At 43.6% G+C, this 16,872-nt stretch overlaps 1 protein-coding gene and 1 pseudogene across 2 annotated transcripts in view; one reads left to right on the forward strand and one right to left on the reverse strand.

Annotated features, from left to right (window-relative positions):
- The window catches only part of CRCP (CGRP receptor component), an 83,092-nt gene extending 66,448 nt beyond the window's left edge, over positions 1-16,644 (reverse strand). Inside the window, exon 1 of one of the 2 annotated variants that reach the window (XM_060285758.1) lies at positions 16,491-16,644. In XM_060285758.1, coding sequence (XP_060141741.1) covers positions 16,491-16,507 — 17 coding nt within the window. In that variant the 5' untranslated portion in view covers positions 16,508-16,644. The remainder of the gene's footprint in view (positions 1-16,490) is intronic. The other variant, XM_070043783.1, reaches the window with a different exon arrangement.
- On the forward strand, positions 9,802-10,335 carry LOC115861269 (large ribosomal subunit protein uL6 pseudogene; annotated as a pseudogene).
- Positions 16,645-16,872: the final 228 nt, after the last annotated feature.

Consider the following 16,872-nt stretch of genomic DNA (forward strand, 5'->3'; position numbering starts at 1 on the left):
ATTCCCTGGCGGTCCAGTGGTGAAGACTCAGCACTTTCACTACCATGGACCTGGTTTTGATCCCTGGTTGGGGAACTAAGGTCCCACAAGTTGTGTGGCGTGGCCAAAAAATATAAATAAATAGAAGGAAGAAAATGGATAACACAATATTGTAAATCAACTATACTTCAATTAAAAAAAAAAAAAGGAAGAAAATAGAAAGAGAAAAGGAGTCACTGGTTCCAAGCAATTTTGAAATCCAGCCTAGCAAACTCCATTAGGTTTCAAGGCCTGGAAATAATCCTCCAGGGCTCTCAGCTCTACCCTCTGGACCTGCACCTCCGTCCTCACAGTCACCACTCCTTTTTCTTGAAGGGTAGCACATGTTTGTAGCTGAGTAACATAGAAGCATATTAGCATATTTCCTAATATTTTGAGAGAACTTTTAGAGCTTTCTTTAATTTCCCCCTCTCTTGTTCCTTTTAGTCCTTGCCGGCAGAGTTTTTGCTGATATAACATCCTCAAGAACTTTGTGGGTCTCCTGTGTATGTCACAGGACACTTCACTGGACAAGAGAGTCCTCTTTCCTAGATAATCCCATCTCTGTTCCTGGCTTCTGCTGAAATATCTGGAGGGATCCATGAGTCATGTGCCAAATCTCTTAAAGAGCACTCTTAACAGGATACTCTGGCCTTCTGATCCTTTCCAGGCAGTAGCAAGTTTGTCCAACCACACCCTAGGCTTTCTCTCTAAAGCATGTTTTCCTAACAGTGAGTCTCCTAATTTTAGCATCTTTTGCAATCTAGATAGGCTGAGAATTTCCCAAATCATCAAGTCCTGGTTTCTTCTTGCTTACCAGTTCTTACCTCAATTTATGTCTTTATTCTTGCATTTTATACTCAAAGCTGCAAGGGATGCTGAGGAAGCAAGTACCTGGCAAAAGGGAATGAGGTTGTCTCATTGGTTCTTATACTAAACTTTAAACATCCCTTGGGGGTTGGGGCAGGGCCCACTTCACTGCTCCTGTTGTCTTCTGAACAATATTAGGGTCCATAACTAAGGAAGAAGGGAGAGGAGAAATGACTGTTCATTGAGCAGCCAATGGAGTCCAGAGTGGGTGATTACTGTCCTGTTGAAGCACCAAGATTGCACTGACATGTTTGGCAATCACAAAGTTAGTAGACTTCACAGGACCGGGGTCCGGTGTGGAGAGCCCTTCATACAGGGACAAAGGGCACGGCTGGAAAGGCAGCCACCCCCTTGCCCATCACGTATCACACGTTTGTGGGGAACCTGTGCTAGATCATTCGTAGACGACCTGCTTCTGAGCCGGGGTTTTGTACGTAGCAGAGCAGCTCCCTTGCCGCCAAACTTTTTTTTTAAACTCGTGATTTAAAAAATAATAAATTTATTTATTTATTTTATTTGAAAATTTTTGGCTGCATTGGGTCTTCGTTGCTGCACACAGGCTTTCTCTAGTTGTGGTGAGCGGTGGCTACTCTTCATTGCGGTGCACGGGGCTTCTCACTGCAGTGGCTTCTCTTGTTGCCGAGCACGGGCTCTAGGCGCACGGGCTTCAGTAGTTGCGGCTCACGGGCTGTAGAGCACAGGCTCAGTAGTTGTGGCACACGGGCTTATTTGCTCCGCGGCCTGTGGGATCTTCCCGGACCAGGGATCGAACCCGTGTCCCCTGCATCGGCAGGCGGATTCTTAACCACTGCGAAATATCTTTTTGAACTATAGTGTTGTCTGGGTATATGCCCAGGCGTGGGATTGCTGGATCATATGGTAATTCTATTTTTAGTTTTCTGAGGAAACTCCACACTGTTTTCGGTAGTGGGTGCACCAACTTACATTCCCACCAACAGTGTAGGAGGGTTCCCTTTTCTCATACCCTTTCCAGCATTTGTTATTTTATAACAGCTCTATTGAGCCATAATTCACATGCCATAAAACACAACATTTTAAAGTGTTCAGTTTAATGGTTTTTAGTATGTTCACAGAGTTGTGTAATCATCACCACAATCAATTTGAGAACATTTCATCATGCTAAAAAGAAGCCCGGGCTTCCGTGGTGGCACAGTGGTTGAGGGTCTGCCTGCCGATGCAGGGGACGCGGGTTCGTGCCCCGGTCCGCGAGGATCCCACATGTCGCGGAGCAGCTAGGCCTGTAAGCCATGGCCGCTGAGCCTGCACGTCTGGAGCCTGTGCTCCGCAGCAGGAGAGGCCACAGCAGTGAGAGGCCCGCGTACCGCAAAAAAAAAAAAAAGCAGCCCACAAGAAACTTGCCCTTCAAAGGAAGCGCAAAGAAACACAGAACAGGTATGTGTAAATCATATACCTGATATGGGTCTCGTATGCAGAATATAAAAAGAACCTTTAAAACTCAATAATAGAAAAGACAAATAACCCAATTAAAAATGGACAAAATATCTCAATAGGCATTTCTCCAAAAGAGATATATAAATGGCCAATAAGCACATGAAAATATGTTCAATATCATTAATCACTAGAGAACAGCAAAGCAAAGCCCAAATGAGAAATTACTTTATACCCACTAGGATGTGAGTTAATTTTTGTATATAGTGTGAGGAAAGGTCCCAACTTCATTTCTTCTCCATGTGGAAATGCATTTGTCTCATCACCATTTGTTGAGATGACTCTTTGTATCCAATTGAATTGTATTAGCACCCCTGTCAAAAATCAACTGACCAGGAATTCCCTGGCGGTCCAGTGATTAGGACTGGGCACTTTCACTGCCAGGGCCGGGTTTGATCCCTGGTCGGGGTTCTAAGATCCCAAAACCTATGTGGCACGGACAAAAAAAAAAAAAAAAAAAAATCAACTGACCAATATAAGTGAATTGTATGGTACGTGAATTATATACCTCAGTAAAGTTGATACCCTCCCCCAAAATTGATTATTCTTTTATTTTTAACAAATAAGTGTTTTCTACATGCGCCAGATGCTGTGCTGAAGGCACACTAGTCTATTAAAATATTTGTGGGATTCACCTTCTTCCCATTCTTGAAAACGTAACGGTCCTTCCAGCCTACCATGGCTCACCAGCAGCTACCACATTGCCCACGGTAATTCTGCAAAGTCATCAGCTTGTTCTCAGTTACCCTGATCTCTTACCAGCTCCTGCGGCCATCTGAATGTACAAGGTTGGGTTTATAAGCTCAGCCAAACATTTAGTTTTTCACTTATTCTTGCTCAACTCTTCCTGCCCTCTTCTGAGGGAAGCTAATCCAAAGATTTCACACCTTCTTCAAGCTCCCAACCTGATCCAAACATCTTCCCCAAACCCCCGGAAACTACTAATCTACTTCCTGTCTCTGTGGACTTGTCTATTTGACTTTCATATAAATGGAATCACATAGTATATGGCCTTTCATGCCTGGCTTCTTTCACTTCATTCATCCATGTTGTAGCATGTATCAGAACTTCATTCCTCTTTATGGCTGAATAATACTCCATTGCGTGGATATACCACATTCATGAGTTGATGGAAATTTGAATTGTTTATACGTTTTGGCTATTATGAATAGTGCTGCTAAGAACATTCAAGTACAAGTTTAACAAAAAACCTCTTAATAACAAAATCCCCTTCAGTCCTTCCCCTACTTGACCTCTCTGAGGTTCCTGACACTGCTGACCATTCCTTCAAGAAATCATTTCTTTAAAAAAAAAAAAAAGTGCAATATGCCACAGTTTTAAAAATAACATTAAAAGGATTATATATCATGACCGAGTGGTACTTTCCCTTAGAATGCAAGAATGGTTGAACATACAAAAATCAATCAGTGTACTATACCACATTAACAGAATGAAGGGGAAAGAAAACCACATGAATATCTCAATTGATGCAGGAAAAGCATTTGTCAAAATTCAACACCCTTTCATGATAAAAATACTCAACAGACTAGGCATAGAAGGAAACTAACTCAATATAATAAAAGCCGTATATGAAAACATATACACAGCAAACATCATACTCAATGGTGAAAGAAAGTTTTTCCTCTAAGATAAAGAACAAGATAAGGACGGCTCACTCTTGCCACTTTTATTCAACATAGTACTGGAAGTCCTAACCAGAGCAATCAGGCAAGAAAAAGAAAGAAAAGTCATTCAAATTGGAAAAGAAGAAATAAAATTATCTCTGTTCACAGATGTTATGATCTAATATGGGAAAACACTAAAGATTCCACAAAAAATCTGTTAAACCTTATAAACAAATTCAGCAAAGTAGCAACCTACAAAGCAACACACAAAAATTCCGTTGCATTTCTGTACACTAACAATGAACAATCCAAAAAAGAAATTAAAAAAATAATTCCATTTATAATAGCACCAAAGAGAATAAAATATTTAAGAATTAACCAGAGGCAAAAGATTTATACCATTAAAACTACTGAACATTGCTGAAAGAAATTAAGATATAAATAAATAAAAAGACATCCCATGTTTGTGAACTCTAAGTGATCTATAGGTTTGATGCAATCTTTCTCAAAATCCCAATCACGTAGTTAACAGAAATAGAAAATCCCATCGTAAAATTCATAATGGAATCCCACGGGACCCTGAATAGCCAAGCAATCCTGAAAAAGATGAACAACATTGGAGGTCTCAAGCCTTTTGATTTCAAAACTTACTACAAATCTACAGTAATCAAAAGAGTGTGTTGAAAGGTCACTGGCATAAAGACAGACATATGGACAATCAATAGAGTCCAGAAATAAACACTTGCAGATATAGTCCAGTGACTTTCAACAAGGGTGTCAAGACCATTCAATGGGCGAAAGACAGTCTTCAATAAACAGTGCTGGGAAAACTGGATATCCATATGCAAAAGAATGAAGTTGGACCCTTACCTAACACTTTATACAAAAATGAACTAAAATTGATCCATGACCTAAATGTAAAATCTAAAACTATAAAACTCTTAGAAGAAAACGTAGGGGAAAAACTGCATTATGTTGGATTTAGCAATGATTTCTTGGATATGACACCAAAGGCACAGGCAACAAAGGAAAAAATAGATTGCACTTGATGAAATTTTAAGAATTTTGTGCATCAACAGGCATAGCAACAGAGTAAAAAGGCAACCCACAGAGAAAATATGGGAGAAAATATTTGCAAATCATATATCTGATGAGTTAATATCCAGAATATATAAAGAACTCCTACAACTCAACCACAGTTAAAACAAACAAACAACCTGATTCAAAAATGGGCAAAGGGGACTTCCCTGATGGTCCAGTGGTTAAGAATCTGCCTTCCAATGCAGGGGATGCGGGTTTGATCCCTGGTTGGGGAACTAAGATCCCACGTGCCACAGGGCAACTAAGCCCTCACGCCACAACTAGAGAGAAGCCTGCATGCGATGTAGAGCCCACGCACCACAACAAAGACCTGACACAGCCAAAAAAAAAAAAAAAAAAGCTAAAATACATTAAACAAAAAATGGGCAAAGGAGTTGAATAGATATTTTTACAAAGACATACAGATTGCCAATAAGCACATGAAAAGATGCTCACCATCACTAATCAATAGAGAAATGTAAATCAAAACTACAGTGAGATACCACATCACACCCATTAGGATGGCTACTATCAAAAAACAGAAAACAGCAAGTGTTGGCAAGGATGTGGAGAAATTGGAGCCCTTGTACACTGCTGGTGGGAAGATATAAGGACACTAGTCAGGCTTCCCTGGTAGTGCAGTGGTTAAGAATCTACCTGCCAATGCAGGGGACACGGGTTCGAGCACTGGTCGGGGAAGATCCCACATGTCGCAGAGCAACTAAGCCTGTGCACCACAACTACTGAGCCTGCGCTCTAGAGCCTGCAAGCCACAACTACCGAGCCCGTGAGCCACAACTACTGAAGCCCGTGCACCTAGAGCCCGTCCTCCGCAACAAGAGAAGCCACCACAATGAGAAGCCCACACACTGCAACGAAGAGTAGCCCCCACTCGCCGCAACTAGAGAAAGCCCGCGTGCAGCAACCAAGACCCAACGCAGCCAAAAAAAAAAAAAAAAGTTGGTTCTTTGAAAAGCTCAACAATGTTAACAAAGTTTTAGCTAGACTTTCTTAGTCTGGTCAGGCTGCTATAACAAAATACCACAAACTGGGTAGCTTATAAACAACGGAAACTTATTTCTCACAGTTTTAGAGACTGGAAGTCCAAGATCAAAGTGCCACGGTGATTAGGTGAGGGGCCTCCTCTAGGTCGCAGACTCTCATTATCTCATGTGTAAGGAGCCAGGGATTTCTCTGGAGCCTCTTTTATAAGGGCACATATCCCATTAGTGAGGGCTTTGCCCTTATGACTTAATCACCTCCCAAAGGCCCCCAACCCCTAATACCATCACATTCAGCATTAGGATTTAATAGACGAGTTTTGAGTGGACATAACATTCAGAATATAGCACATACTTAGAAAGGAAAAAGAGAAAGCTGCAAATAACTGAAATCAGAAGTGAAAATGGGGGGCTTCCCTGGTGGCACAGTGGTTGAGTATCCGCCTGCCACTGCAGGGGACACGGGTTCGAGCCGTGGTCCAGGAAGATCCCACATGTCGCAGAGCAACTAAGCCCGTGCACCACAACTACTGAGTCTGCGCTCTAGAGCCCACGAGCCACAACTACTGAAGCCCACGTGCCACAACTACTGAAGCCCAGGCACCTAGAGCCCATGCTCCACAACAAGAGAAGCCACCGCAATAAGAAGCCTGCGCACCACAATGAAGAGTAGCACCCAGTCACCACAACTAGAGAAAAGTCTGTGCACAGCAATGAAGACCCAACGCAGACAAAACTAAATAAATAAATAAATAAATAAAATACAGCTAAGAACATAGTCATAAAAAAAAAGTGAAAATGGGGACATTATTACTGAGCTTTTTGAGATAAAAAGGGTTTATAAGAGAATATTCTGAACAATAGCACACCAACAAATTAGATAACCTAGAAGAAATGGACGAATTCCTTGAAACACACAAATTACCTAAACCAACTCAAGAAGAAACAGAAAATCCCAACAGGCCTATAACAAGAGATTGAATCAGTAATCAAAAACCTCCCAACAAAGAAAAGTCCTGGACCAGATGGCTTCACAGGTGAATTCTACCAAACATTTAAAGAAGAGTTAACATTAATTGTTCTTAAACTCTTCCAAAAAACCGAAGAAGGAGCAGTCCCCAGCTCGTCCTATGAGGCCAGCATTACCCTAATGCCAAAGCCAGATAATGACATCACAAGAAAATAAGATTACAGACCAATTTCCCACATGAATACAGATGCAAAAATCCTCCATAAGATATTAGCAAATTGAATCCAATGACATATTTAAAGAATTATTCACCTTGACCAAGTAGGATTTGTCCCAGGGATTCCAGCGTGGTTAAATATAAGAAAATATGGAAATTCCCTGGCAGTCCATTGGTTAGGACTCTGCTCTCACTGCCAAAGGCCCGGGTTCAATCTCTGGTCAGGGAACTAAAATCCCACAATCTGCGCAGCGCAGGCAAGAAAAAAAAAGAAAGAAAAAGGAAATTCAATCAATGTGACATATCACATTAGCAGAATGAAGGAAACAAAACTGCATGACTCTCTCAAACGGTGTAGAAGAGGCATTTCACAAATCCAACATCTTTCTATGATAAAAACTCTCAGAAAAGTAGGAATAAAGGGCATAATTCTCAACATGATTAAGGCTATTTATGAAAAACCCACAGCTAACATCATATTGAAAGACTGAAAGCTCTCCCCTTAAGATCAGGAACATGACAAGGATGCCTGCTTTCACTGCTGCTGTTCGACACTGTACTGAAGGTTCTAGCCAGAGCAAATACAGTTGACCCTTGAGCAATGTGGAGGTTAGGGACACCAACCGTCTGACCCGTCAGAAACCCACACGTATAACTTTATAGTTGGCCCTCCGTATCAGCGGTTCTGAATCTGCTTGTTAACGTTTTATCTCTTGTTGTGTGTGTGTTGTGCCCCGTCTCACGCTCTCACTATAAGCCAGGTCTCCATTTGGCACTGGACCTTTGTTTCTGTCATCCCTCTACTCCAGCTCAGCCAGAACAATTCCTTCCCCCCACCCCGGCTCACTTGAGATTGTCCAAGTAGAATCTGGATTTTGAGGTCTCCCGAGCCATCCTCCTTCTTAGAGTATCTATTTCACACCGCGAGTTGGCACTGCAACAGGTGCTCACTTTCTTTTCTTCAGGATCTTAGTTCCCCAACCAGGGATCGAACCCACGCCCCCTGCAGTGGAAGCTCATAGTCCTGACCACTGGACCGCCAGGGAAGTCCACAGGTGCTCACTTTCAGGTCTTGTCCTAGAGCCATACGATTCCTGCCCAATATTTGAGACAAAGGATTGTCATTTTCGCTGGGTAAAGGGACTATGGTGGAAGCAGGGACTTGGTTGACCTTCCCTAAAGGTGAAGTCAGAAGGAGAGGGTCAGTTTGACGAGTTCCCTCCTGAGGGTCGGCACCCAAGCAGAGCTTCCACGTACCACCTTAAGAGATGTCCGTCCTGTGGCTGACCTTGAAGGGTACCCCACCCTCTGCAGTACGCTGGGGCCCCCTAGGCAGTCTTGAGAGCTGGCTGGGCCTGTTGGCAACTGCCTCGTCTTCAGCTCTTGCTCTGATAATGCTCCCTCCTCCGGGCAATGGGACTTTTACCTCTTCTCCACTCTTGCCTCTCTGCATGTCCGCCTCTAAGGTGTCCTTGGGCACTCTTCCTCTGGCAGGCAGCTCTGCAGTCTGCACATGGGGGAGGACAGGCAGCCCTGACCCACCTTCCAGCCTTTGCACCACGAAGGCGGGCTCAGACCCCACAGCAGGCAGGGCCTGGAGATCAGGGGTCTGGATGGTGAGAACCTCAATAAAAATTCAAAATGTCCCAAATTCCCTGGGTTGTCATTTGTCCTTCTTTTCATTTTGTTTCCCCTAGAATGATCTCTTAAAGAAAGAGTCTCTGGGCTTTCCTTCAGAGAAGGGAGGAGAAAATATAACTTATGGGTTTGCTGTAATGTTCTGCTAATCTTGAGAAACGTGTACAATCACAGAGCTAAAAGCACTGTTTCTGATGAATTCTGGTATAAAGCAGAATTACAGTGTAAACACATTTAATTTAAAAACATTAAGAGGCAAAAGATCACATATTACATAATTTACATAAAACATCCAGACTAGCCAACTCTGTGGAGACAAAAAATAGATTAGTGGTGGCTTAGGGCTGGGTGGGATAGAAGGATAGATAACTAAAAGGCACAGGGTTTCTTTTTAAGGTGATGAAAATATTCTGAAATTGATCATAATGATGGTCATACATATACATGAATATACTAAAAATCATTCAATTGTACAATTTAAATGGATAAATTATATGATATGTGAATTATATCTCAATAAAACCATTTAAACACAACATTGTAAATCAACTATACTCCAAGAAAAAGTTTTTTTAATCTGTTTAAAAAATAAACCTTAAGGGGACTTCCCTGGTGGCCCAGTGGGTAAGACTCTGCACTCCCAATGCAGGGGGCCGGGAGGTTCGATCCCTGGTCGGGGAACTAGATCCTGCATGCACGCTGCAACTAAGAGTCTGCATGCCACAACTAAAGAGTCCACATGCCACAACTAAAGATCCCGAGTGCAGCAACTAAAGAGTCTGCATGCCGCAACTAAGACCTGGTGCAGCCAAGATAAATAAATTCATTCATTCATTCATTCATTCATTCATTTAAAAAAACAAAAACAAAAAAATACCTTAAGATGCTCTCTTTGCTGAATCCACCATGAGAATGAAGCCTATTTTCAGCAACCAGACTGTCGACATTCCAGAAAATGTCAACATCACTGTAGAAGGACACACAATTATTGTGAAGGGCCCCAGAGGAATCCTGCAGAGGGACTACATCAGTATAGAACTCAGCCTCCTTGGAAAGAATAGGAAGGGACTCCAGGTTGACAAACAGTGGAGAAGAGAAAGGAACCGGCTCCAGTTCATGCAGTCCCAAGTCCAATACAACACATGATCAAGGGTGTTCCACTGGGCTTCCATTACAAGAGTATGTCTGTGTATGCTCACTTCCCCACCCACGTCTTTATTCAGGAGAGCAGGTCTCTTGTTGATACTGGAAATTTCTTAGATGAAAAATCTGCAGGGCTCATATGAGGCCAGGCATTGCTTATTCAGTATCTCAAGCCCAGGAAGTGATTTGCACTGACTTTGCATCAAATTCAGCAAGCCACACAGTTAAAAATAAGGGTATCAGAACATTTTGGATGTTATCTATGTCTCTGAAAAAGGAACAAATCATCAGGCTGATGAATAAGATCTAAGAGTTGTCTTGCTATGGAAACAAGAAGCTACCAAATGATTCCCAGGACGTCTTTGTGATATCTTTAAAATGCAGTGAAACTTATCTATTGGAAAAAAAAAAAGGGAAGTCTCACACTTGTGCTCTGATCAGCTGAGTGTCCTGTGACTTGCTTGTTATACTCAAGGCTGGAACCCTCACATCTTTTCACGGACATTTTGTGTTGATGCACCTCACCACCAGGGGGAGCTTATTCTATCAATATTATCTTCTGTCCTAGACATTAGAAAGTCTTCTGGACGCAGGGTAATTTGGGGGAAGGAGAGGAGTGAATGTGCCAGCAACAATGGTAAATGTAGGGAATTCCCTGGCGGCCCAGTGGTTAGGACTTGGCGCTTTCACTGCCAGGGCCCGGGTTCAATCCCTGGTCTGGGAACTAAGATCCTGCAAGCTGTGCCCAAAAAAAAAAAAAAAAAAAACAATATATTTTGGGTGTGTTTCCTTGAGCAAGTCATTTCAGCTCTCCTCTCAATTCAGCCTCAATTTCCTCATCTGCAGCAGAGAAAGAATAACTCCATTTGACAGTCTTTCAGAGCTGTAAGAATCTCTTAGCAGAGTGTCTGCTGGCGGGGGATGGGCGGGGGGCTGCTGATACTACTGTTATCAAGCGGTTGGAGTCCAGTGGACACCCTATAGGCCCCAGGTCACCTTTACCCAAGTGATACTCTGTATGCTCCCGCCTATGGCACGAGGCCCACATCACTGTGGTTACGAAAGGAGGGTCAGTTGCCAGAGAGTCACAGTTTGGCTCAGGACAGGCAGCCAGGACTCCAGTTCAGGACCCTGACTACAAATGCAGTGACAGCTGCTTATCCTAGGAGCAAGTCCTGTCCCCATCAGGAAACAAAAGAGCTGGCATGTGAGCCAAGCTTAGAAAAATGACCCAGAGAAGACGAGAAAGAACTATGCCGCCTTCAAGACAAGCCTGGGAAGGTATCTCTGGGGCCAAGGAGCAAGTGTACCAGTAGAAGGGCACCCAGGGATGGGGGAGATGCATAGAAAAGTCACTTAGGACAGACTTACGGTCAAATAGCATCATGACTCCATGCTTCAGACATATAATAAAGACGAATAAAATCTAGTCAAGATAAAATCTAGTCAAGATAAAAATAAGGAAGACCTCTTTGTGAACCAGACACAAGCAGAAGTGGTGAAAGGGGGGACACAAGGGCCTGCGCTGGGTCCAGTGAGGGGCTGGTGGCTGGGTGTTTTTCTTCAGCTTCCATGGGGTAGCTGGGAGGAAAAGCACTGGTGTGCACAGCCCCCGCGGAGAGTGCTCAGCCGTAGTAAAGGGGAAGATGAACAGAGCCTCCAGCCTAGCAGCAACACCCCTAGGAAACACCTGGGGAAAGTCTCACGTGTGAGCACAAGGTCAGGAGGTACCTGAGGAATGTGTTGATGGAAAGTGAAAAAGGGCAACAACCTAAATCCTCAACAGAACGGGTGAAATCAGTGGTGGTGTATTCACACAATGTAATACTCTCCAGCCATTAAAATGGATGGGCCTGAGCTACATTTGCTAGCACGGCTAGAGCTGGCCAAAGCACGTGTCCGGCATTCTGGAAAGGAAATGGGCACAGTCGTTTCAGATCGTGAGAAGTGTCAGGGGTAGATCAGGGAGAGGTGAGAAGGTGATGGGAGAGGTGCTAACTTCTATCAGGTGTATCTTTTTCTTTTTTTTTTGGCTGTGCTGCCGGCTTGTGGGATCTTAGTTCCCCCGACCAGGGATTGAACCTGCCCCCTCAGCAGTGAAAGTGGGGAGTCCTAATCACTGGACCGCCAGGGAATTCCCTACCAGGTGTATCAGAGAAGAACGTTACATACCCCTTATTCCTCTGGCTTAGAATTCTCTTTTGCCTTTTTCCTTTCCATTGGGCGGGTATGGAGCTCCCCTGAACTTTCTCTTCTCTAGGTGCTAATGGAAAGCTGGTATTGAGTTTTGAAAATGTTGCAAGAGAAAAGGAATTTCAGGAATTTCCTGTTTCCAAGCAGCAGAGGGTAGACACCATTCCAAGTCATAAAATTGGTTCAAAGACTCTTATCTGAATAACGTATGGAATTGGGAATAGTTATGAAAGTTCTGCCCAGAACCGAAACTTGTTCTATTTTCTGTTACTAAAAACTGTCCTTGGGAATGACATATTGACATGTGCAATAACATGGAGAATCTCAAAAACACTATACTGAATGAAAGAAACCAGACACAGAAAAGCACCCTGTATCATTCTGTTTATGTGGAGCTCTAGAAAAGCCCAGTCTACTCTATGGTGACACAATGTCGGTCAGTAGTTGCCTGGGGTCAGGGGTGGAGGCAGCACAGACTGGACAGGGTCAGGAGGGAGCTGCCTGGAGTAATGGAACTGTTCTGTATTTTGATAGTGCTGGTAGGCACTCAGGTGTAGACATCTGTCAAGCCTTATCAAACTGTACAGTTAGAATGCGCGTGCACTTCATTATTTGTAAACTATACGTTAAGAGAGTTTGTTTTAAATAATTAAAAAAAAAGTCCTTGGAAGTATTTCTACAAGGTGGGGGGGGTCTTTTATTTAAGACACTCAGACTTATTTTCAGATCTTGTAAAAATAACCTTTAACTTCTAAAATATTTGTTATTCTAGGGAATTCCCTGGCAGTCCAGTGGTTAGGACGCCGTGCTTTCACTGCTGTGGGCCTGAGTTCCATCCCTGGTCGGGGAATTAAGATCCTGCAAGCCACGTGGCACGGCCAAAAATTTTAAAAAAAGAAAACAAATTTGTTATTCTAATTGGTTGTTACACTTGATAACTGTTGTCCTGGTATTGATATTAAAATAGCAATCAATATATCAAGTGACGTCCTTGTATTCCTAAAAGATACACACACACACACACACACACACACACACACACACACACACACACTCTCACATTCTCTCTAAGGATGAAAACTGGCAGTTCCCTTTTCTCTATATATGTATGAATATGTAATAAAACCCATGACTCTGTCAATCCCTTGTTCAAACATGAGTTTGAACGTCTTTTAGAGACCGTATAGCAGAATGACCAAGAGCATAAATCTCTAACCAGGTTCAAACTCTACCTCTGCCCTTTACTTAACTTTTCTCAGTCACTGTATTAGTAACATGGGAATAATAATAGTACCTACTTAATGTTGTGAGACGTGAATGAGTTAATACATGTAAAACACCCAGATAAGTACCTGGCTCTATAGGGTATAAGTCTGGATAGGCTAGCTATGCTGTAATAGCAAACAACCCCACAATCTTAGTTGTTTGAAACAATAAAGGTGTTTTTAATTTTTTTTACCATTTTATAATTTATTTGATTAGAAATTGCCAGATTCATGATGAACACTTCTCAAATAAAATTAGATTATAATCATTAGCATGATTCTAAACATGCTAATTTATAGATAAAGTAATGCTTAAAGTTAAGACAAATTTGAGACATATCATTGAGAAGAAATAGGAAAGGATTTTGAATTTATAAAAGCACAAGTTCTATCCCGAATTTTGCTACAGGTTTTTCTCTGATCTTGGCAAGTCACTAGCTCCATTTGTCTTCCTGTTCCCATCTGTAAAACTGTGGTCATGATCCTTGACACTGCCTTTCTTAAAAGAGAATGTTATGAGGATGAATAAGGTAATGCCTTGTGGTAGAAATAATAAAGGTTTATTTCTCACTCATGCCACACATCCATCACAGGTTGGAAGGGAAGCACTGATCACCCTCAGTCCCTCAGGAATTCAGGCTGATGGAAGCTCAATTTGGACACATGCTTCCATGATCGCCAAGGCAGGGAAAAGGGATGTGGCAGCTCAGAGCTGGCTTTTAAATTTCTGCTGTCAAAATCTCATATGGCAAAAACAGCCACGTGGTCATACCTAACTTCAAAGGGGCAAAGACCATGTGTCTAGAAAGGCGGAGGACCAGAAAATGTTTGGTGAAAAGCACTAACGACTACCATGGTTAACTTTTTTTTTTTGGCTGCACCTTGTGACATGTGGGATCTTAGTTCCGCCAACCAGTGGAAGTGTGGAGTCCTAAACACTGGACCACCAGCGAAGTCCCAACCACTGGACCACCAGTGAAGTCCCATGGTTAACTATTACAATTGAATTTTAAAGTAGGCAGAAGAGGAGAACGCAATGAGGAGGTGACATTTAAGCCAATGCCTGAATCACAAAAAAGGGGAAACTAGGAGAGCATTGTGTGCAAAGTCCCTAAAGCAGGCATGGGCCTGAAGCATTTGAGGAACAGGAAAATGGCTCAAGTGTTTGCAAAATGGTGAATGAGAGTGAGAGCTGGTAGGGCTGGGTCACACAGGCCCTTGAAGGCCACAGTAAGGAGTCTGAATTTTACTCCAAAGTGTACTGGGAAGCCACTGTTTAACCAGATAACATGGTATAATTTTTATAAAGACCACTCACTCTGCTTGCTCTGGTGGGATGGGCACGTGTGGAGGAAGGGAAATCAGTGAAGAGGCTACAATCCAGGTGAGAGATGCCTGTGGTGTGGACCATACTGGTCTGGGCCAGTATGATGTTGTGTGGAACCCACGGTCCCTGTAGACTATACTGACAGAGGATAAAGAGAGCATAGGCCTCAGGCTAGACAGTGAATGTCTACCACTGCCCCATGTAATTACGACCTGCTTTTGATCCTGTCTCGTTGCTGAGGATTGAAAAGAACACGTTTACCACATCATTAGCCACATATCAAGTGCCAGAGGCTGTGTTGATATATTCTAGCAAAGAAACAGCTTCTGAGGGGCTTCCCTGGTGGCACAGTGGTTAAGAATCCGCCTGCCAACGCAGAGGTCACTGGTTTGAGCCCCTTGCTCCATGCTTCATCCCCTGTACTCATAATGTGGGGTGTCTTGGGGCTAATGTGTGAATCTGTTCTCCACCCGCACTCATTTCTTTGGTGACCTTATCCATTCTCACTGCTGAACAATTCCCAAATTTTCATCTCCAGATCCATATGTTTGTACCAGGCTGCAAAATTAGTGGGGAAGGAAACTGGCCAATGGGCTTTACCCATCAGGATCTGGTCGTCAGGTTCAAACGTTCAGAAACCAAGTTATGTTGCAGAGCAACTAAGCCTGTGTGCCACAACTACTGAGCCTGCGCTCTAGAGCCCGCGTGCCACAACTATTGAAGCTGCTTGCCCTAGAGCCTGCGCACTGCGATCGCAACTACTGAGCCCATGCACCGCAACTACTGAAGCCCGCGCGCCTAGAGCCTGTGCTCCGCAACAAGAGAAGCCACCGCAATAAGAAGCCCGCGCACCGCAACGAAGAGTAGCCCCTGCTCTTGGCAACTAGAGAAAGCCTGCGTGCAGCAAGGAAAACCCAACGCAGCCAAAAATAAAAAATTAAAATTCAAAAAAAAGAGGAAAATCAACTTGTACTAACTAAATATATATACGTTGACTCGCAAATGGAAAATCAATTTATTAATTTATAGAAGCAGATCGACCTTTACTTATTTTTGCCCATTTGCTAGTTTTAAAAGGCTCATTGGTTTGATTCTGATTATAAAAATAATGCATGTTCATGATAGTAATTTTCAAAAAATGAGAAAATACAAAGAACAAAATGAAAATCATCTATAACACCCATAATAACACTTTACAACTATCTAGATCTGTGTAGATATAATTTTAGCACTATTGGGATCATACTATATATACTTTTGCATCTTACTTTCTCTTATGTTTATATGGTAAGCATTTGGGGAAAAGAAAAACCTGTAGGCCTTGTCATTTCTTATAATATATTTATTTTTACCACCCTGGGAACTACTTTTTTTACGGCGTCAAGGTCCATTACCAGAAGGTTGCTTTGGTGAACATGAAATCAGAGCAAAAATTAATAAATTAAAAATAAAGTAATTGTACGAACAATTGCATCCAGGCCAGGTTACCTGTACCATAGACCCCCGCTCCTTGCATCTTTATGTGTGTATCCGTAACGCCAAGAGGGTGCGCCGGGCCCCTGGGTAGGGGTTCGGGGCCCAGGGGACCGCAGGTGGAAGCCCAGGGTCAAGGCTATAAGCCAGGTGGGCCTGCGCGAAAGGCACTAGGATGTTGAGGCTTCGTCTGAGCTCACCGGTGTCCCGCAAGCATAAGCGAGTGGAGGTGTCCCAGGTCGGCCTCCTCGAAGCATCAGTGGTACCCCAGCCGTCTCCCGGTTTTCGCTGCGGCCCGCGGCCCTGGACCAGCCGCCCTGGGCGCGAGCAGCCGAGTGTGGGAGGGCGAGGGAGGGCGGGGGAGGGCGGAGGACGGCAGTGACCTCGCGGGCGCAGAGCCTGCGACCTCCGCCCTTCGGGGCCCGGGGTGGATCTCGGGCTCCCCGCGGGCCCTCCCCCGCCGCCGCCCTCCGTCACGAAGGCGGGCCTGGAACGGCCTTGTGGGCGCGGGCCTCACGGGGTGCCTCCGAGCCGCGCAATCGCTTTCAACGAAGATGGCGCGGGGGCGGGACACGTGACTTC

The sequence above is a fragment of the Globicephala melas genome, chromosome 15 (genome assembly GCF_963455315.2).
Source record: "Globicephala melas chromosome 15, mGloMel1.2, whole genome shotgun sequence".
Lineage (NCBI taxonomy): Eukaryota > Metazoa > Chordata > Mammalia > Artiodactyla > Delphinidae > Globicephala > Globicephala melas.